At 68.6% G+C, this 21,121-nt stretch overlaps 1 protein-coding gene across 2 annotated transcripts; it reads left to right on the top strand.

Annotated features, from left to right (window-relative positions):
- The first annotated feature begins 2,904 nt into the window (after positions 1 to 2,904).
- FASN (fatty acid synthase) lies at positions 2,905 to 20,042 on the top strand. Of its 2 annotated transcripts, none has more exons than XM_077854686.1 (42): positions 2,905 to 3,080; positions 4,338 to 4,471; positions 5,082 to 5,234; positions 6,369 to 6,542; positions 6,681 to 6,881; positions 6,971 to 7,093; positions 7,167 to 7,282; positions 7,363 to 7,497; positions 7,890 to 8,361; positions 8,451 to 8,638; positions 8,736 to 8,925; positions 9,567 to 9,661; positions 9,784 to 9,918; positions 10,003 to 10,206; positions 10,322 to 10,437; positions 10,702 to 10,877; positions 10,975 to 11,166; positions 11,250 to 11,330; positions 11,447 to 11,644; positions 11,865 to 12,044; positions 12,122 to 12,325; positions 12,897 to 13,201; positions 13,402 to 13,806; positions 13,890 to 14,054; positions 14,149 to 14,267; positions 14,455 to 14,609; positions 14,742 to 14,945; positions 15,107 to 15,257; positions 15,344 to 15,522; positions 15,608 to 15,727; positions 15,883 to 16,005; positions 16,095 to 16,318; positions 16,396 to 16,597; positions 16,702 to 16,853; positions 16,951 to 17,042; positions 17,270 to 17,421; positions 17,518 to 17,763; positions 18,017 to 18,205; positions 18,439 to 18,669; positions 18,779 to 19,002; positions 19,088 to 19,186; positions 19,296 to 20,042. In XM_077854686.1, the coding sequence occupies exons 2-42, from the start codon at positions 4,345 to 4,347 to the stop codon at positions 19,683 to 19,685; spliced, it is 7,587 nt and encodes a 2,528-aa protein (XP_077710812.1). In that variant the 5' UTR covers positions 2,905 to 3,080; positions 4,338 to 4,344; the 3' UTR covers positions 19,686 to 20,042. The 2 variants fall into 2 exon arrangements, with proteins under 2 accessions (XP_077710812.1, XP_077710811.1); XM_077854685.1 differs by having other exon boundaries at positions 2,940 to 3,080; positions 4,343 to 4,471.
- Positions 20,043 to 21,121: the final 1,079 nt, after the last annotated feature.

The raw sequence follows: 21,121 nt of genomic DNA, 5'->3' as shown, positions 1-21,121 counted from the left end.
TCGCGTTGTTGACCTGTCCTCCTCAGAAACGTCATCTGAGCACTGCGGCCATGTGACAAGGGGCCTGGGGGGGGAGTACAAGGCCCCTCACAAAGTAGGCGTTTCCCCAGAGAGCGTGGCCCATGCGAGAGCACCTGGAAGAAGGGAGCCCGGGGTCCAGCTGGGCCGGGCGGCCAGGCCTGCTGGTTTGCTCCCGTCGGGGAGCTGGAGGGCGCTTCCCGTCCTCGTTGGCCCCGGGAGACCAGCCCAGTGGGTCAGTCCGTGCCCTCCACATACTCCCCCCTCCCCGGGGGGCAGCAGGACACAGGACAGTAGGACAGTACTGAGGCATGATGACACCGCCATGCCTGGGGCTGGGAACCGGATTCCTTCACTCCGAGGGCCACAGAACCCCATGTACAAGGCCACACCCGGAGTCCCACAGGTCCCAGCTACAGGCCCACGACGCTGTGGGTTCGCCCTGCCACCAACGGCACGCTGGAGACGGCAGCATCCTGTGCCAGGAGGGACGGCGTGGGGGGCCGGGCCGTACCACTCGCAGACCATCACTCCCCTGGCGTCCACGCCCGTGTGCACAGCCGGGCTCCTGGCCCGCACCAGTGCCCAGAAAGGGAGACGGCCTGTCCCCACCCCAGGCAGAGCACGGCTGTGCCCTCAGGCAGCCTGGGCGCCGAGGCTTTCCCTTTCTGGGCAGCGGGCGTTTGCTGAACCAGGCGGGCGGCTTCTCCCAGAGGAGGGACCCGGGCCTCCCTGCTGTGCGACCTGCACACCCCATGTAGCCTTTGTGGCTTCAGTTTGTCCTCAAGTGAAATAGGAGCGGTGTCCTCTCCCTACCGGGCTCCCAGGTGTAGGGGCGTGTGCACACGCACACCACAGAGACCACACACAGCAGCGGTGGCGGTGCTAGGTGTGCACACACCCCCCCACCACCACCGCGCAGGGGCTCCTGTGCGCCCCGCGCCTCCCTGTGAGCACCTCACTGCGCTCCAAGGGCACATCCTCCCCGCGGGCTCCCTGCTCATCCTGGGCCCGCGGTGCTCCCGGAGCTGTGGAGGCACCGCTGGCTCGCGCCCACTGCGCTGGGGAGCAGCAGCCCGGGGTGTCAGGGGTCCCTGCTGTGCTGTTCCTGGTGTGTGCCCTCGGCAGTGACTTCCTGAAGCTGAAAACCTGAGTGGGGATGCCCCATCACTTTCCAAGGAGGCACTTCAGCGCCCGTGACCCAGTCCCTGAGCCTGCGTCTGTGGCGCAGAGCCACATTCCGCACCCCAGCCCCCCAGCCCGGGTGGGCCCCCCTCCCCGGGGCCCCTGCAGGCCGCAGCCAGCAGAGCACAGAGCCCCCACTGGCCGGCGAGAACGGAGCCTGGGATCATTTAGGTCACCCAAGGTCGGGAGTGTTACACGCCATGGTCCTGTGACTCCTGACCCAGGGTGCAAGGCCTCTGAAAAACCCCTAAATTGGAAGAGAAAGACAAACCTGCGAGAAGGTTGTTCAGGACCTTAACTCAGCTGTTGGACCTTAGGGCCTTCTCTCCTGCCCTTTCCCGCCCGCCCTCCTAACACTCGGGTTAGAGCCCCCAGTGAGGGGAGGCCAAGGGAAGGACCAGCGTCCGGGCATGGAGTTGGCACCCGGAGCTACGGGGCCGCTGAGCACTGCGGGGCATGCAGGGGCACGTGTGGCCGGGCTTCACCGTGCCAGCCTCGTTTTGTGCTGTCCCTGAGCCTCGGCGGCCCGCCTCCGGCTCCACAGGCCCCTGAGTCCTGAAAGCAGAGCCGGAGGGGTTGCCATGGAGCGCAGCCAGGGGGGCCGCGCTGGCCTTCGAGACAATGAGGCGGTGGAGAGGAAGCAGGGCACGGCCGTCCTGGGGGCCGCCAGGGGCTCCCCTGGCCTCGCAAAGGGCCTGCGTGGGGGCCCCGAGGCGGCCTGGGTCCTGCGGGGCACGGCCACCGGGGCGGGAGGGCGCCGTGCCCGGCTCTCGGCTGAGCCCTAGACGGTGGGTGTTTCCTTCGGGTCCGGAAGCCCGGGCCTTTCTGGAAGTTCAGCCACCCGGTGCGCAGGGGAGCGTCGGCCGGTGTGCACGCCCGTGTGCACGCCGGTGGGTGCGGGCGGCCACGTGCGCGCGCCAGCGCCTCTGCCCAAGGGGGCGCCTTTGTTCGAGCGGCGCCGAGCGGTGTCCGCGCCCCGCCCCAGACGCGGGCTCCGGGGGCCGTGGGGCGCGCGCCGGGCCCGCGAGCGCGGGGAGGCCGGGCCGCGCCGCGCTGACCGGCAGTGACCCCGCCCGGGGCGCCCTCGGCAGGGGTCAACGACCGCCGCGCCGCCCGGCCCATCACCCTATCGCCTAGCAACGCCCACTCGCGCGCCGCCATTGGGCCGGAGCGCACGCCCCCGGGCCCCGATTGGCCGCGGCGGCCGGCGAGCCCCGCCCCCCCCGCGGCCCGGCTCCGCGGGGCCCGAGCGCGGGCCGGTCGGCGGGTCCTCGGGGGTCCGCGCCCCGGCCCGCCCCCGCATGGTCCCCGAGTGGCGCCCAAGCACAGCCCCGTCCAGCTGCACCGCGCGGCGCGCACGCGGCCCTGCGGCCCGGGGGGGGGCGGGGGCGGGGGCGGGAGGGGCGGCCCGGGGGGGCGGGGGCGGCCCGGGAGGGGGCGGGGGCGGGGGCGGGGGGCGGCCCCGGGCTCCGGCCCCGGCGCGTGCGCGTGCGTCCCCGGCGGTGCCGCGGCTCGGGCCCGCGGGGGCGGGGCACGGAAGCCGGGGGCGGGGGCGATGCGGCGCCCCCCGGGCCCCCCCGCGTGCCGGGCCCCCCAGCCCCGCGCGCCCCCGCGCGGGGTCCCGGAGGCTCGGGGGCGCGCGGCATCACCCCACCGGCGGCGGCGCGCCGGGTCCCGGGGCGCAGCCCCGACGCTCATTGGCCTGGGCGGCGCAGCCAAGCTGTCAGCCCATGTGGCGTGTCCGCGCGGGGACGGCCGCGGTTAAATAGAGTCGGCGCCGGCCTAGAGGGAGCCAGAGAGACGGCAGCGGCCCGGCCCCTCCGCACCGCGCTGCATCCTCGCTCCGCCGCCCGCCCCGCCGCCCGCGCCCACAGCAGGTACGAGCCGGGCCGGGGCCGGGGCCGGGGCCGGGGCCGGGGCCGCCGCCGGCCGCACCGCGCTCCCGGGGCGCTCCAACGGCGGGGCCGGGGCGGCGCGGCGGGGCGCGGAGGGGCCGGGTGGGCGGGCGGGGGCGGCGGCGCGCGGCGAACAGCCATCTTGGTGGCGGCCCGGGCCACGCGGGCCCCTCGGCCTGGGCGGCCCGGCTCGGCCCGGCGCGCGCACGAGTGGGGAGGCCGCCGCCCGCCGCCGCCCCCGCGCCCCCCGAGGGCCTTGGTTCGGCGCCGCGGGTCGGGCTCGGGCTGGGGCGGGCGGGGTCGGGGTCCGGGTCGGGGTCGGGGTCGGGGTCGGGGTCGGGCCGCCCACGAGGGAGCCGCCGCGCCGCCCCGCGCCCCGCATCCGCCCCCCGGGCCCCCACGAGCAGCCGGGCCCTGGCGGAAGCGCGCGGCGCCCCTGCCCCTGCCCCTGCCCCTGCCCGGCGGACGGCGGACGGCGGACGGCGGCGCGGGGGCTTCCCCAGGCCGCAGGCTGCGGGCGGGCAGGCGGCGGGGGCTCCGGCCTGCGGGGCCGTTTTCCCCAGAGCCCTGCAGGGACCTGGCGCTTGGGACCTGTGTCCCCCCAAGCCCTGGCGGTGGTCGGGCCCTGTCCCCGCGTGGAGACCGAGCTGGGAGGTGGGCGCAGGACCTCCACTCGAGCTTCGGCACCCTTCTCCCCTGCCTGCTTGGTTCTCTGGGTCGGCTCTTCGCAGACCAAAGCCGAGCGGCCCTATCCCGGGAAGGGTCCGGCCCTTCTAGGGTGGCCCTGCCTGCCGCCCTCTGTGGGGTCCCTTCTCGGAGCAGCCCAGCAGCAGGTTGCAGAGGCCACTAACTGTTGTGGGGGCAGACACGGGGCAGCAGGGCCCTGCTGTAGTCAGTCACCTAGGCCAGGGCCCCACGTGTCACTGGCCAGTGCCAAAGACCAGAAGGCCCAGCCCACCCAAGGAGAAGCAAGCGCCGGGCAGAGCAGCACAGACCCCTGCGCCGTGCACCCGAGCTTCTGTCCAGGCCAGCACGGGATGCAGAAGCTGGCCACCTGGATCTTGGTGTCACTGCTCCCAAACCCATAGGTGGTGCTGTGGGGCCAGGAAGCCAGGGGACAGGGTGGGAGCGGCGGCCCCGCAGGAGGCTGCACGCCAGCCAGCCGGCCGGCAGCCAGGGCTGACCAGGGCTGACCAGGGCTGACCAGCGTCTGGCCCCCGCACTCCCCATCCTGCGCAGAGCAGCCATGGAGGAGGTGGTGATTGCTGGCATGTCCGGGAAGTTGCCCGAGTCGGACAACATGGAGGAGTTCTGGGCCAATCTCATCGGCTCTGTGGACATGGTGACAGACGACGACAGGAGGTGGAAGGCAGGTGAGCTGGTGGCCCTCGGCCTCTCCCCCCACACAGGGAGGCCCTGGCCCGTTCTGGCTGTGGAGGCAGCCTCCCAGCTGCCCAGGCACCGCCACTCTAGCCTGAGCCCGCCCCGACTGCAGAGCCACCAGGCACTGGTGCGACGCCGGGGCCTGGGAGCCCAGGGGAGGCGGGGGGCCAGCACTGGGCACAGGTGAGCTGCTGGAGGAGCAGATCCAGGTGAGGCCAGGCAGCCCTCCGGCCCAGCCACTGGCAGGTGCGACGCCGGGCTCCACAGGGAGCTGGTTAGACGCCCTCCCGCCCAGTAGGCTCCCGTGCAGAGCGGCCTTACCTGATCTACGGGGTGTGAGTCAGCCGGTGGGGCCTGGCCCGGCCTCGGCAGCCAGGCAGCGTCAGCCCGGGGTCCGGGGCCAGGACAGAGGTGGGCGGTGGAGGAGGCACTGTCCCCAGCGTGCTGTGTTCCAAGGCCGCCTCCCACGCGGCCACCCGGCGGGGGAAGGGGGGCTGCTGTCCCAGAGGCACCCTGGGCCCCGCAGCACTCGCCCACCGCCACAGGGACTTGGCCGTGGGTCACTCGGGGCCCCCGGCCCGGCCCTGCCTGTGTCTGCAGGGCTTTACGGCCTGCCCAGGAGGTCCGGCAAACTGAAGGACCTGTCCCGGTTCGACGCCTCCTTCTTCGGGGTCCACCCCAAGCAGGCCCACACGATGGACCCGCAGCTGCGCCTGCTGCTAGAGGTCGCGTACGAGGCCATCTTGGACGGAGGTGAGTCTTTGTGAAGCTGCTGGCCGGCGGGGGGTCCCATCCCTGAGGGTCCCCCTGCCTGGAAGTCGGGAGAGCGCCAATTCTCACTGCTAAAAGCAGCTCACGTCCCGAGTCAGAGCCTGGAGCCACAGGAAGCGCAAGGCGCTGCGGCTCCCCGGGGCGCTGGTCCAGGCCCAGGGGCTTGGGGGGGCGTGGGCCTGCGAGCAGGTCGAGGTTTCACAACATACATGCAGGTGGCCCTGGTGTGCCCGGACGCCCAGGTTCCGCCCTCCCCAGTGGACAGCTGCTCTTGGGGCGAGGGTGGCGTGCCAGGCAGAGCAGGAGATGGGGTCCAGCCCCCGGGACTCGTGCTGTCCACTCTCCCCCGTCTGGGTTGTGTGTGGCCTTGGACAAGTGCCTCAAGACGGCTGTCCCTCGTCCCGGGGCACAGACCTGTCCCTACTGCCGCAGGGGCACGGAAGTCCTAGCTGGCTGGGAAAGGAGGCCGACCGTGTGGGTGTGGTGTTTCAGCAGGTGGGTGGCAGGAGCCTGGCTCTGAAGGGGCCCCTGGGGCCACCCACTCCCACCTTGGCTAGCAGTCCTGACCCTGCAGCTCGCCCTCCAGCAGGGGCTCCACACGGCTAGCCCCCGCCCACACTGAAATGGACAGTGTTGCAGGCACACAGCACCCCGGGGTGAAGGGCGAGCAGAGGCCTTCCCACTGCCCAGTCCTCACCCGGAGACCTTGGATGCCACTCCCCGGGTCCTGGCCAGGGTCCCCCCCTCCTTTCCCAGCCTGGACACTCAGCCTTTGTCTCCCTCTGTTTCCTTATCTTGGCCTGTCCTAGGGTAGGCTGCCCTTGGTGCTTGGGTGCTCATTGGTCATTGGGGCTTGCCAGACCCTACTGGTGACACCAGGGGCCAGGGGAGTATTCTGGGGACAATGCTGCCTTCTGTCTTCACCTCGGCTTTCTCTGGTCTCTCAGCCTGGCGCCCTACCGTCCCCTGGGCCCCGGGTTCCTTGTGACCCAGTTATCTGTCCTCAGCCCTACCTGGGCTGGCTGCCCTGCTGGGGCCCCTCCAGAGTGAAGCGGGGAAGGGGTCGCCCAGACCCAGACTGGAGAGGCCGCGAGGTCTTACCGTCGCTTCCTGCAGGCATCAACCCAGCGTCACTCCGAGGGACACGCACCGGTGTCTGGGTGGGCGTGAGTGGCTCTGAGGCCTCAGAGGCCCTCAGCCGAGACCCCGAGACCCTCTTGGGCTACAGCATGGTGGGCTGCCAGCGCGCCATGATGGCCAACCGCCTTTCCTTCTTCTTTGATTTTAAAGGTGGGTACCCCCCAGCCCCTCTGGGCCTCTGGTTCCCCCAGGAAGGCTGGTCAAGGCCAAGGGGTCAGCGTCCCGGACTCGCAGTGGAGGGCCCCCCACTAGAGCCGCCAGGGCCCCACATTGTACTCCTGCTCGCAGGGCCCAGCGTCGCTCTAGACACGGCCTGCTCCTCCAGCCTGATGGCTCTGCACAGCGCCTACCAGGCCATCCGCAGCGGGGAGTGCCCGTGCGCCATCGTGGGTGGCATTAACATCCTGCTCAAGCCCAACACTTCTGTACAGTTCATGAAGCTGGGTATGCTGAGTCCAGAGGGCATCTGCAAGTCCTTCGATGAGGCTGGTGAGTGGTGGGCCAGGGGGACCAGGGGGGCCACGGCACCTGCCCTGCCGCCCCAGAGCCCCTGGGCCTGATGTGCCGTCTGCTCCCAGGAGCCGGCTACTGCCGGGCAGAGGCCGTGGTGGCCATGCTGCTGACCAAGAAGTCCCTGGCCCGGCGAGTGTACGCTACCATCCTGAATGCCGGCACCAACACGGATGGCTTCAAGGAACAAGGTGGGTGCCCCCCTCCCCTGGCCGGGCCAGCCGGGGTCGTGGCTTGGGGGCTGAGGTCTGGCTCCTCCCGCAGGTGTGACCTTCCCCTCCGGGGAGGTACAAGAGCAGCTCATCCGCTCCCTGTACGAGCCGGCGGGGCTGGCCCCGGAGTCCCTCGAGTACATCGAAGCCCACGGCACAGGCACCAAGGTGAGAGCCCGCCCCCGCCCCCACGCCCCCCGCCCAAGAGGCACCCGGGTGGGCCTTGATCCTCCCCTCGCCCTCCATAGGTGGGCGACCCCCAGGAGCTGAACAGCATCGACCGAGCCCTTTGCAGCACCCGCCGGGAGCCCCTGCTGATCGGGTCCACAAAGTCCAACATGGGGCACCCAGAGCCCGCCTCGGGGCTTGCGGCTCTGGCCAAGGTCAGCAGGCTGCTGTGGAGCCATCCTTCCTGGCAGGCGGGGAGGGTTCCCACGGGCTGTGCTGAGGCATGCCGGCCTCTGGTGCCCTGCGGGGCCCACACTCGGCCAGAGTGGGTGGCAGTGGCCACAACAGCCCCAGCAGGTGGCCGGGCCCTGGGGAGACCGTGCACTGGCAGCTTCTGGCTTCCTGGGGCTGCTGTAACCTGCTTGCAGTTCCTGCGAGAACCAGGACCTGGAGTGGGCTGCGGGGAGGCGGGGCGGTGTGGGGTGTGGTTTGGCCACTGGGTCCTGGGGCTGTGGCAGGGTGAGGCCGGGGGACGGAGTGCGTGGTGGCAGGCAGCAGGGTAGGGAGCACAGGGCCGGCTGCCCCGCCAACTACGAGCCCCCCGCAGGTGCTGCTGTCTCTGGAACACGGGCTCTGGGCTCCCAACCTGCACTTCCACAGCCCGAACCCTGAGATCCTGGCACTCCAGGATGGGCGGCTACAGGTGGTGGACCGGCCCCGGCCGGTCCGCGGAGGCAACGTGGGCATCAACTCCTTCGGCTTTGGCGGGTCCAATGTGCACGTCGTCCTCCAGCCCAACACGCGGCCACCCAGGCCGACCACCCCACACATCACTTTGCCCCGTCTGCTGCGGGCCAGCGGGCGGACCCCAGAGGCCGTGCGGTGCCTGCTGGAAAAGGGCCAGCAGCACAGCCGGGACGTGGCCTTCGTGACCATGCTCAATGACATCGCGGCCAGCTCCCCCTCCGCCATGCCCTTCCGGGGCTACACTGTGCTGGGCAGCGAGGACGGCAGCCACGAGGTGCAGGAGGTGCAGCAGCTGCCTGCCGGCCGGCGTCCCCTCTGGTTCATCTGCTCTGGTGCGAACCCTGCTCCCCAGGCCCTCCCCGGAGGGGGAGCAGTGGCTGCAGCTGGCCAGCCACCACCCTGACACCTCTCTCTGCAACAGGGATGGGTGCACAGTGGCGCTGCATGGGGTCGAGCCTCTTGCGCCTGAGCAGCTTCCACAATTCCATCCTGCGCTCCAGTGAGGCCCTGAAGCCCCTGGGCCTACAGCTGCCTGAGCTGCTGCTGAGCACAGACGAGACCACCTTTGACGACATCGTCCATGCCTTCGTGAGCCTCACCGCCATCCAGGTGCGCCCATGGGGTCTAGGGGCTGTTGTGACAGTGCTGGGGGCCAGCCTGGCATCCCCAGAACAGGTGTGACCCATCACGTCCCCATTCCTCGCAGATTGCCCTCATAGACCTGCTGACCTCCATGGGCCTGCGACCCGACGGCATCATCGGGCACTCCCTGGGGGAGGTGGCCTGCGGCTACGCAGATGGCTGCCTTTCTCAGGAGGAGGCCGTCCTCACTGCCTACTGGAGGGGCCAGTGCATCAAGGAGGCCAGCATCCCACCAGGGGCCATGGCAGCCGTGGGTAGGTGTCCCCTCTGGGCCCCCCCTTTCCACACCTCCCACCAACCCAGGAGCCCTTGGGGTGGGGGTGTCATCTCTGGCGTTCCTCGTGTTCACCCTGGGCAGTGGCCGGGGGTCTCGGGGAGCTCCACCGGCCACCGTCCTCACTGCAGGGTGCCCGGTGGCCCCCCCGGCCCCTGCCCACTCAGCGGTCAGCATCAGTCCACACTGCTGCTCTTCCTACCAACTGGGCTAAAGCCATGTGGGGCATGAACAGCACCCCTCCCCGCACTAGAAGATGTAGGGTGTCGGGTGCACTGGCCCTGGCCCCCTTCCATTGGCACCTGCCCCCCAGGGGCTGCAGGAGAAGCAGTAGGCTAGGCCGGGGACAGGAGGGACACCTCCCAGAGCCACCACCCCAGGGACTGGTTGGGGTGGGCTGTCCTCACTGCAGCAGGACCCGGCTCCCCGCCTGTGGGACGACAGGGGAGACACCTTCCCCCGAGATCAAACACGGCAGGAGTGAAAGTGCCCCATAAAGGCCCCGCTCGGCGGCTGTCATTACCGCACCCCTGTCATTAAGGCCTGCCCTGGGCAGCGCCTTCCTCTTGGTGGGGCCCTGGCTCCCCGCTGCCCGCCCCCTGAGGCCATCCCTGCCCACAGGCCTAACCTGGGAGGAGTGTAAACGGCGCTGTCCCCCTGGCGTTGTGCCCGCCTGCCACAACTCCGAAGACACAGTGACCATCTCGGGACCTCAGGTAGGCCCCAGGAGGCCAGGCTTGTCCCCGAGTCCCTTCCCGACCCTCACGGAGAGCTTTGTGTGGGGACCCAGGCAGATGGTCCGGCTCCACTCGTCCACTCCTGGCACCCCTGTCCCTAGGCTGAGGTGGCCGCGTTTCTGGAGGAGCTGAGGCAGGAGGGCGTGTTTGCCAAGGAGGTGCGCACGGGCGGCATGGCCTTCCACTCCTACTTCATGGAGTCCATCGCCCCCACGCTGCTGAAGGCCCTCAAGAAGGTGGGCTGGCCGCCCCACGGGGGACTTCCTGGAGGCGCGGGTGGGGGTTGAGTGCCCACACAGCTGACCATGCCGTGTGTGCAGGTGATCCGGGAGCCAAAGCCCCGCTCCGCACGCTGGCTCAGCACGTCCATCCCCGAGGCCCAGTGGCAGGGCAGCCTGGCCCGCATGTGCTCGGCGGAGTACAGTGTCAACAACCTGGTGAGCCCCGTGCTGTTCCAGGAGGCGCTGTGCCACGTGCCTGAGCACGCCGTGGTGGTGGAGATCGCACCTCACGCCCTGCTGCAGGTGCGTCCCCGCGGGGCCCGGGGGCGGGAAGGGGCGGCGGGGGCCGGGGGGCCGAGGGAATGGGCCTCGGGAGGGTGGGAACCTGTGAGGAAGGCCAAGCCGTCTGCCCCCGCAGGCCGTCCTGAAGAGAGGCCTCAAGCCCAGCTGCGCCATCATCCCCCTGATGAAGAAGGAGCAGAAGGACAACCTGGAGTTCTTCCTCAGGAACACGGGCAAGCTGCATCTGCTGGGGTGGGTCAGCTGCCGCTGGCGGGGGCCTACGCCCGGCTTCTCCCGACGGTGAAGCCTGTTATCGGGGCCGCTCCGTGGCTGTGGGGTCATCCCCAGGAAGTGGGCTGGGGGTGCTGGGCCGCCCGAGCCCCGTGCTACGGCCCCCACCCCAATGGCGATCTGCGGGGTCCCATGGGAGGTGGTGGGCTGTGGGAATGACAGGATGGTCCCAGGCGAGGCCACCGGGGCCCGGTGTGTGCCTCACACCTCCCTGCCACCCCCCAGCATGGACGCCAACCCCAACGGCCTGTTCCCACCCATGGACTTCCCGGTTCCCCGGGGGACCCCTCTCATCTCCCCCCACATCAAGTGGGACCACAGTCAGATCTGGGACGTGCCTGCCGCCGAGGACTTCCCCAACGGCTCCACCGGCTCGTCCGCTGCCACCATCTGCAAGATTGGTGAGTGGGGCCAAGGGCAGTAGAGGGATCGGGCGAGGGTGCCGGTGGGCTTGGCTTCTCCCTCCTGGCCGCCGGCACTAAGGTCCAGCCCACACAGACACCAGCCCCGAGTCCCCTGACCACTACCTGGTGGACCACTGCATCGATGGCCGTGTCCTCTTCCCTGCCACCGGCTACCTGTGCCTGGCCTGGAAGATGCTGGCACGTGCCTTGAACCAAAACATGGAGGAGATGCCCGTGGTGTTTGAGGACGTGACGCTGCACCAGGCCACCATCTTGCCCAAGACCGGTGAGATGGGGTGGGCCACTGGGGTCAGGGTGGGGAGCCGACTGCTGAGCCCTGATGCTCATCTACTACCTTGCTGTCCACAGGGACCATGGCCCTAGAAGTGCGGCTTCTAGAGGCTTCCCAGAGCTTCGAGGTGTCTGAGAATGGCAACCTGATAGTGAGCGGTGAGCAGAGGGCGTCTGGCTGGGCTGCAGGGTCTGGTAGGGGCTGGCCTCTGAGTGGACCTCAGCCGCCAGCTCCTCTCTGCCCACCCTCAGACCCTTCTGCCCCCGACCCATAGGGAAGGTGTACCAGTGGGAGGACCCTGACCCCAAGCTGTTCGACCTCCATGGTGGCGCAGACCCCGTGGACCCCACGGACCCCACGGACCCCATGGCCGCGTTCCGCCTCACCCAGGGGGACGTGTACAAGGAGCTGCGGCTGCGTGGCTATGACTACGGCCCCCACTTTCAGGGCATCTTGGAGACCAACCTTGAAGGTAGGGCACCAAATGTCCGTTGATGCTCTGGGAACGAGCCTCGGGGCCGCCTCCCCTCAGGCAGGGCCTGACCTGCTGCCCAGAATCCAGGTGCCATGTGACTCCGGCGTCACCCAAGCTGTGAGGGGCCGCTGGGGGCACCCAGGCCAGGGCATGGAGGAGAGGGTGCCGTGAGCAAGAGAGACCCAGGCCAGCCAAGCTGACAGCCCCTCTGCCACAGGCAAAGCCGGCCAGCTGCTGTGGAAGGACAACTGGGTGGTCTTCCTGGACGCCATGCTGCAGACGTCCATCCTGGGCAATCCACAGCGCACCCTGTGCCTGCCCACCCGCATCACCTCCATCCACATCGACCCCGCCCTTCACCAGCAGAAAGTGTACTCGCTGAAGGGCGATGCCCGAGGTAGGCCCACGCCCAGTCCCCGCAGGCCTGTGTCGCTGCGCCGGGTGCTGCCCATGCTCACCCACCTCTTTCCTCAGTGGTCGACGTGAAGGTGAGCAGCTGCCTGAACAGCACGGTAGCCGGCGGTGCCCTCATCTTGGGCCTGCACGCTTCTGTGGCCCCAAGACGGCAGCAGGAGCAGCATGCACCCATCCTAGAGAAGTTCTCCTTCACCCCCTACATGGAGGGAGGCGTCCTGGCTGGAAACGCAGCCCTGCAGGAGGAGCTGCAGCTGTGTAGGGGTGAGGCCAGCTCCCCACCTGCGCTCTGGCCCCTGACGCCTCTGGCAATGGGGGTGTTTCTCAGCTTCTCACCACACCCCCCGCGCTTTGCAGCGTCCTGCTGCTTCTGCGAGAGGCTCCCCATCTTGGGCAGGGGCTCTAGGCACAATGTTGGATTTGGTCCTTCCTCGCTACGTCCCCAGCCAGCCATCTGCGTGTGGTGCCACAGGGGCCTGGCCCTGCAGACTATCCCCTGCAAGGGCTCGTCCCGTCCCCATGCAGATGGGTGGATAGAACAGACTGGGGTGCCACGGGGGATGTCCAGCACTGAGCCCACACTACGTAGTTAGCCCTCCTCTGTGCCCCTGACACCCTGGAAGGGTAGTTCTTAGTCTTAGGGGACCAGGCTGCCCACCCCGTCTCTCCCATGCATTTGCTTATGCGGGGACAGGGCCAGGATGTGGGCCCTGGGAGGACAGTCACATGGGTCCTGGTTCTGGATGGATCCCTGCTCCAGGCAGACGTGCTGGGGGGAGTGCTGGCCCAGCTGAGACCCTCCCTAGCGCCCCTTTCTGCCCCCTCACCCCCCCAGGGCTGGCACAAGCACTGCAGACCAAGGTGGCCCAGCAGGGCCTGAAGATGGTGGTACCCGGGCTGGATGGGGCCCAGGTCCCCCGCGAGTTCCCACAGGGAGGCCTGCCTCAGTTGCTGGCAGCTGCCTGCCAGCTGCAGCTCAATGGCAACCTGCAGCTGGAGCTGGCCCAGCTCCTGGCCCAGCAGAGATCCCTGCTGCACGATGATCCCCTGCTCTGCGGCCTTCTGGACTCCTCGGCGTTGAAGGCGTGCACGGACACCGCCCTGGAGAATATGACCAGTCTCAGGATGCACATAGTGGAGGTGGGTGTGCGGACCGCCTGGCGTGAGGTCACGGGGTTAGAAGCTGTGCCCAGGCTGCCCTCACGTCCCTTCCCGGGCTGCCCTGACCTCGGGCAGGGAGGGCGCTGGCCAGTGGGTGGGCCTTTCTGGCCGGTGTTCCCAGCTGGGATCAGGAGGCCTGTGCAGTGGGCGGCTGATCCAGGAGGCTGTCCTCCCTCCAGGTGCTGGCTGGTGATGGTCGCCTGTACACCCGCATCCCCACGCTGCTCAGCACCCAGCCCTTGCTGCAGCTGGACTACATAGCCACCGACCGCCACCCTCAGGCCCTGGAGGCCGCCCAGACCAAACTGCAGGAGCTCGGGATGGCCCAGGGCCAGTGGGACCCCACCCAGCCCGCCCCCAGCAACCTGGGCACGGCCGACCTGCTGGTGTGCAACTGTGCGGTGGCCACCCTCCCCGACCCAGCCTCGGCCCTCAGCCACATGGTGGCCGCTGTCAGGGAGGGCGGCTTCTTGCTGCTGCACGCCCTGCTCAGGGGACACCCCCTGGGAGAGACCGTCGCCTTCCTCACGGGCCCTGAGCAGCAGCAGCAGCAGCTGGGGGGCAGCCAGAGCCTCCTGAGCCAGGTGTGGGAGCGGGGCCGCGAGGGTGGGCCGGGGACGGGGCCTGGGCGGGGCGGGGCCAGCACTGAGACACCCCACACATGCAGGACGAGTGGGAACGAGTGTTTGCGGGCGCGTCGCTGCACGTGGTGGCCCTGAAGAGGTCCTTCTACGGTTCCGCGCTCTTCCTGTGCCGCCGGCCAGGCCCCCAGGACAGCCCCGTCTTCCTGCCTGTGGAGGACACCAGCTTCCGATGGGTGGACTCACTGAAGGTCAGGCCTGGCTGGGCCCCCAGCACCGTGACCGTGACCGTGACCATGGGCCCGGGGAACCGTCCCAGAGGCCAACCCTTCTCTCCTCCTGCAGAACGTTCTGGCTGACAGCTCCTCCCGACCCGTGTGGCTGACAGCCACTAACTGCGTCACGTCGGGCGTCGTGGGCATGGTGAACTGTCTCCGCAAAGAGCCCAGTGGGCACCGGGTTCGGTGAGGGGCCCAGAGAGCTGCCTGCCCCCCTACCTCGCCCTTTCTCCCTCCCCCCTCCCCTCTCTCTCCTCCCCTCTCTCCCCCCCTCTCTCCTCCCTCCCCTCTCTCTCCTCCCCTCTCTCTGCCCCTCCCCTCCCTCTGCACCTCTCCTCTCTCCCCCTTTCCTCATCTGTTTTCCTACCTACAGATGCATCCTGGTGTCCAACCTGAGCAGCACATCCCCCATCCCCAAGATGGACCCCAGCTCCTCAGAGTTGCAGAAGGTGTTACAGGGGGACCTCGTGATGAACATCTACCGGGATGGGTCCTGGGGAGCCTTCCGCCATTTCCCACTGGAGCACGGTGAGCGCTCCAGGATGCCTCCATGATGCCACCGGCTCCTTGCCGTGTATCTGGGGGGCTGAGCACGACAGTGGGGCTGAAGGGCCCTGGCCGGGAAGCCCCTGTGGCAGCCCCACTTCCTGTCGCCCTCAGGCCTACCAGAGGAGCAGACTGAGCACGCCTTCGTGAATGTCCTCACCCGGGGGGACCTCTCCTCCATCCGCTGGGTCTGCTCTCCTCTGCGTCATGCCCAGCTCACTGAGCCTGGGGTCCAGCTCTGCACCGTCTACTACGCCTCCCTTAACTTCCGGGACATCATGTTGGCCACGGGCAAGCTCTCCCCTGATGCCATCCCAGGTACGGCTGCATCCCATGGGCACGGCCAGAGGCTGGGAAGAAGAGGTGCCTTGACCTGCCACCCTCAGGACCCTGGAGGCTCCTCGGGCCTGAGCATGCATGCTGGGCCCCCCCTCCAAACCACGGGAGATACAGGGCTCACCACCACCACCTGCCTGCAGGAAAGTGGGCCGCGCGGGACTGCATGCTGGGCATGGAGTTCTCCGGCCGAGACGCCAGTGGCAAGCGTGTGATGGGACTGGTGCCCGCTGAAGGCCTGGCCACCTCCGTTCTGCTGTCTCCGGACTTCCTGTGGGACGTGCCATCCAGCTGGTGAGTTGGCGGGACCGTGACCCGGTACCCCACACGGCCACAGCCGAGGCGCAGGCCCAACCTGAGTCCTTGCACTGTGCCCGCAGGACCCTAGAGGAGGCAGCGACCGTGCCCGTGGTGTACACCACCGCCTACTACTCGCTGGTGGTGCGGGGGCGCGTGCAGCGTGGGGAGACGGTGCTCATCCACTCGGGCTCGGGCGGCGTGGGCCAGGCCGCCATCGCCATCGCCCTGAGCCTGGGCTGCCGCGTCTTCACCACCGTGGGTAAGCCCATTGGCCCTCCCCGGAGCCCGGGGCCGTCACCCCAGCCCCACGGCCCGGCTCCCCAGCACGTGCCTCTCCCTGCCAGGCTCGGCCGAGAAGAAGGCATACCTCCAGGCCAGGTTCCCCCAGCTCAGTGACGCCAGCTTTGCCAACTCCCGGGACACGTCCTTTGAACAGCACGTGCTGCGGCACACGGCCGGGAAGGGTGAGTGGCCTCCCCGGCACAGCGGTCGCTCTCCACCTGTCCTCCCACCCTCCTCCTCTCCGCTTCCTCACCAGCCCGGGCGGGTTCGAGGGCTGGCCGTGTAGACCCAGGCCAGGGGCGTGACGCCAAGGACCTCTCCTTCCCCACCCGCCAAGGTGTCGACCTGGTTCTGAACTCTCTGGCCGAAGAGAAGCTGCAGGCCAGTGTGCGGTGCCTGGCCCAGCACGGCCGCTTCCTGGAAATCGGCAAATTTGACCTTTCCAACAACCACTTACTGGGTGAGGCGGGCAGCAAGGCTCGTGGGCAGGCGGGGGCTGCGGGCTCAGCCGGGGGCTGCGAGTGCTGAGCCGGCCCCCCGCCCACCCAGGCATGGCCGTCTTCCTGAAGAACGTGACCTTCCACGGGATTCTGCTGGACGCGCTCTTTGACGAAGCAGGCCACGGCTGGCGGGAGGTGGCCGCGCTGCTGCAGGCGGGCATCCGGGATGGTGTAGTGCGGCCCCTCAAGCGCACCGTGTTCCCCAAGAACCGGGTGGAGGACGCCTTCCGCTTCATGGCCCAAGGGAAGCACATCGGCAAAGTGGTCGTGCAGGTGAGGGCAGGGCCCCCGGGGTGCCCCGCTCCAGCCCCGGAGGGCCGTGCCTAAGCGGGGTGCTGCTTGGGCTCCAGGTGCTCGAAGAGGAGCAGGAGGCGGCGCTACAGGTGACCAGGCCCACCATGATGACAGCCGTGTCCAAGACCTTCTGCCCGGCCCATAAGAGCTACGTCATCACCGGGGGCCTGGGCGGTTTCGGCCTGCAGCTGGCCCAGTGGCTCGTGTTGCGAGGAGCCCAGAAACTCGTGCTGACCTCCCGCTCTGGAATCCGCACAGGTGGGCAGGCCTGAGGGGCGGGGCGGGGACGCCGATGGGTCAGCCCTCGTGTGCCCTCGGGGAGAACCCCAGTGGGCCCGACGCTGCTGCCCTGCGTCCCACAGGCTACCAGGCCAAGCTCATCCGTGAGTGGAGGCGCCAGGGCGTGCAGGTCCTTGTGTCCACCAGCAACATCGGCTCGCTAGATGGAGCCCAGAGCCTCATCGCTGAGGCCGCACAGCTGGGGCCTGTGGGAGGAGTCTTCAACCTGGCCGTGGTGAGTGCGACTCTGCAGGGTCCAGGAAAGGCCCTCCCAGGCTGAGCACGCCCGGGATGTGAGGTCAGGGCAGGCACTGAGCACCCTTCACCCCCAGGTCCTGAGAGATGCCATGCTGGAGAACCAAACTCCTGAGTTCTTCCAGGACGTCAACAAGCCCAAGTACAGTGGGACCGTGAACTTGGACAGGTGAGGCGCAGGACCCCCAGCCCCCAACCCAGCCTGGCTCTGCCCTGGCACACACTAGGAGCAATGCCTCCCCCTACTGCTGTTCACCCCAACACAGAGTTTCCTCTGCCACACAGGGACCCGGCCCTGGGCCTCTGCTGGGGCCTGAGCTGGGGGCTCCCTGGCGTGTTGGTGGGGGCGGGGCAGGGCAGGGCCAGCCAGCGGGGTGTGACTCCCAACACCCACAGGGTGACACGGGCGGCATGCCCCGAGCTGGACTACTTTGTGGCCTTCTCGTCTGTGAGCTGCGGGCGCGGCAACGCTGGCCAGACCAACTACGGCTTCGCCAACTCCACCATGGAGCGCGTGTGTGAGAAGCGCCGGCACGATGGCCTCCCAGGTGGGCCAGGTCCCCCCCTCGCCCAGCGGCCCCTGCCTGCTGCCGCCCCCGCGCATGCCCCCACTCACCCCCGCCCCCGGCCCTGCGCTCCCATAGGCCTCGCCGTGCAGTGGGGCGCCATCGGTGACGTGGGCATCATCCTGGAGATGATGGGTTCCAACGACACGATCGTCGGTGGGACGCTGCCTCAGCGGATGACCTCCTGCTTGGAGGTGCTGGACCTCTTCCTGAACCAGCCTCACCCCGTCCTGAGCAGCTTCGTGCTGGCTGAGAAGAAGGCCGCCGCCCAGGGTGATGGCAGCACCCAGCACGACCTCATGAAGGCTGTGGCCCACATCCTGGGTGAGGGAGCACGATGTCCCCGCGCCGGCAGGCACTCACCCCCCGGGGGGCCATTGCCCTGGCTCAGAAGGAGGCCGTGCTTTTTGGCTCCGGGAGGGGACAGGCCAGTGGTCCGGGCACAGCTGGGTGGGGGCCGTGTGCTGTGGGCTGGAAAGGTGAGCGGCCCTCCCTCATGGGGACTAGCCACCGAGCTGCCCGCGCTCACCCGGGGTCTCTCCCCCTCCCAAGTTGTCAACTGAGTACCTGTCTGCAGGCATCCGGGACCTGGCCACCGTCAACCTGGACAGCACACTGGCGGACCTGGGCCTGGACTCGCTCATGGGCGTGGAGGTGCGCCAGATGCTGGAGCGCGAGCACGACCTGGTGCTGTCCATGCGGGACATCCGCCAGCTCACGCTCCGGAAGCTGCAGGAGCTTTCGTCGAAGGCTGGCATGGCTGACGGTGCGTGGCTGCGAGGGAGCACTTGGAGAACGGAATTTACGGGGTCTGGGGGGGCCCCGATGGACCCGGCTGCTCTCTGGGGCTACTCCTGGCAGTGGCCAGCTGGCGGCCTGAGTGCCCCTCCCGTCCCCCCCCGGCCACCAGCAGCGCGAGGCAGGTGGGGGTGAGTGTGCCCGTGCTGGGGTCTGTGGGGGGCCGCCTGTGTGACCCCCGGCTTCTGCTCCTCCTTGCAGAGCGGGGGGCGCCCACACCCAAGCAGGACAGCCCCACCTATCAGCAGGCGCAGCTGAACCTCAGCACCCTGCTGGTGAACCCGGAGGGCCCCACCCTGACGCGACTGAACTCCGTGCAGAGCTCAGAGCGGCCTCTGTTCCTGGTGCACCCCATCGAAGGCTCCATCACCGTGTTCCACAGCCTGGCCGCCAAGCTCAGCATCCCCACCTATGGCTTGCAATGCACCCGAGGTGTGACCCGTCCCGCAAGGCTGTCCTCATGCCCCTAGTAAAGCAGGGTGGGGCCCTGTGCCTCCGGGGCCGCCTCCTGCCTGCCACTGAGCCTCCTTCTGCCCCACAGCTGCACCCCTGGATAGCATCCAGAGTCTGGCTGCCTACTACATCGAGTGCATCCGGCAGGTGCAGCCCGAGGGGCCCTACCGCATTGCCGGCTACTCCTATGGGGCCTGTGTGGCCTTCGAGATGTGCTCGCAACTGCAGGCGGCACAGCAGAGTCCGGCCCCCACACACAACAGCCTCTTCCTGTTTGATGGCTCACACAGCTATGTGCTGGCCTACACGCAGGTGAGGGCGCGGGTGGCCTGGATGCGCCCCCATCCCCACCCCCAGGGCCCCAGCGCCGCTGCAGCAGCCCCTCCTCCCTCCACAGAGCTACCGAGCCAAGATGACCCCCGGCTGCGAGGCGGAGGCCGAGGCGGAGGCTATGTGCTTCTTTGTGCAGCAGTTCACCGACATGGAGCACGACAAGGTGGGTCCTGGGAGCGGGTGGGGGGAGGGGCCATCCTGCAGCGTGGGGGGGGCGCTCCCCAGAGCCCACGGGCAGGGCCGCTCAGAGCCGCTCACACCTGGTCCCGCAGGTGCTGGAGGCACTGCTGCCCCTTGGGAGCCTGGAGGAGCGCGTGGTGGCCTCCGTGGACCTGATCCAGCACAGCCACGCGGGCCTGGACCCCCGCGAGCTGAGCTTCGCCGCGCGCTCCTTCTACCACAAGCTGCGCGCCGCCGAGCAGTACACGCCGCAGGCCACCTACCACGGCAATGTGACGCTGCTGCGCGCCAAGACGGGCAGCATGTACGGCGAGGGCCTGGGCGCCGACTACAACCTGTCCCAGGTGTGCGATGGCAAGGTGTCCGTGCACGTGATCGAGGGTGACCACCGCACGCTGCTGGAGGGCAGCGGCCTAGAGTCCATCCTCAGCATCATCCACAGCTCCCTGGCCGAGCCGCGCGTCAGCGTGCGGGAGGGCTAGCCACGCCGCAGCCCAGGGGTGCCCGGGGGTCCTGCCGGTGGGACCTCTGCCCGCGCCCTGCGTGCCACCGCCGCCGCCTCGGAGACCTGCTCTGGTCTGTGAAGAGTCGGCCGGGCGGAGCCTGGTGTGCCGCGTGGGTCCGTTCCTCGGTTCTCCATTCAGTTCTCCTATTTATTGCGTCGCTGGGGAGACGCCGGGGCCTCGTCCACCCGGTGAAGGCCGGCGGCACAGGAGGCCCGGCCCAGGGACCCCATGATGCAGGGCCCTGTGGAAAGGAGCAGCCCCGGGCGCCGGGCACCCATTCTGTGTTTGTCTGTATTCGTTTTTCAAGAAATATGATTCAAATTGCTGCTTGAATTCCGCGATTTACTGTAACCGTCCATGTCAGGAGCCCTATCCAGAGACCCTGTTCCATTTCTACACCAACCTGGTGAGGGCCGTGCCCCTGCAGAGCCCCCCACAATTAAACCCCATCTGAGCTCTGGCCTGCGGTTCCCCCTTTCTTCCCTCCCAACAGCTGCTGTGGGGGCCCAGAGTGGATGCCCATTTGCTCCCCACAGCCCCGGGGGGCAGGGACTCCCTGGGGGGCTTGGGGGCAGGGGGTTTGACCAGAGAAAGGAACCAGGAGGGCAGGCAGAGAGTCCACCCCTGGGCCCTTGGAGAGGTCAGCAGGGCAAGTCTTGGGTCCCCTGCGCTACTTGCGGGAGGTCCTAGTCTCCAGGGCTCCGCCTTGTGGGAGGAGGCCCCACCTTATGGAGAGTGACCTTTCCTGAAGTCAGGCGGCCAGGGGCAGGACCCTCATCAACAAAATAGCTTCACAGCAGCACCTAGACGGCTGTTGGCATAACTGGCCAAGTTGACCGGGAGACTGACCATCGCAGTGGTTTAGGCAAAGGTGCAGAGGCTGGACCAGAGGAGGTCAGAGGGCAGGGCGGTCCCCTGTGCATGTGCGCCCCAAGAGCCAAGGGTGGGCACCGATGGATCCGGGGTGCGTCAGGGGCCAGGCCCACCTCGAGGCTTCTGAAAGGGTGTGTTGAACCCAGAAACAGCCCAGTGGTCCTTCCATGTTCCTCAGAAAGTTGAGCATAGAATTCCCCTGAGCCAACAAGTCCCCTCCGAGATGCACACACTGAAGAGCCCTAAACTGGGGCTCGCACGTCCATGTGCAGCGGTCGTAGCAGCACTGCTCACAGTGGCCGAGGGCAGGCGGGTCCTCCAACGCGAACGGATGTCCACGCGTGGGCTGCTCGTGCCTGGAGGATCCCCCAGCCGTGCTGCCACGTAGACAAGCGTGTCAACAGCGACGGGCTCGGCAGAGTACACGCAGGATGAAGGGTCACCACGTAGTGATAAGAGCCAACTAGCGGAAAGGACGTAGCCGTCCTGAATGGTTCGGCCCCAGAACAGTCCCCGGAAGCAAAGGTTATAGGTCCGAA

The sequence above is a fragment of the Canis aureus genome, chromosome 16 (assembly GCF_053574225.1).
Source record: "Canis aureus isolate CA01 chromosome 16, VMU_Caureus_v.1.0, whole genome shotgun sequence".
Lineage (NCBI taxonomy): Eukaryota > Metazoa > Chordata > Mammalia > Carnivora > Canidae > Canis > Canis aureus.
This window is presented reverse-complemented; position numbering and strand designations above follow the sequence as displayed.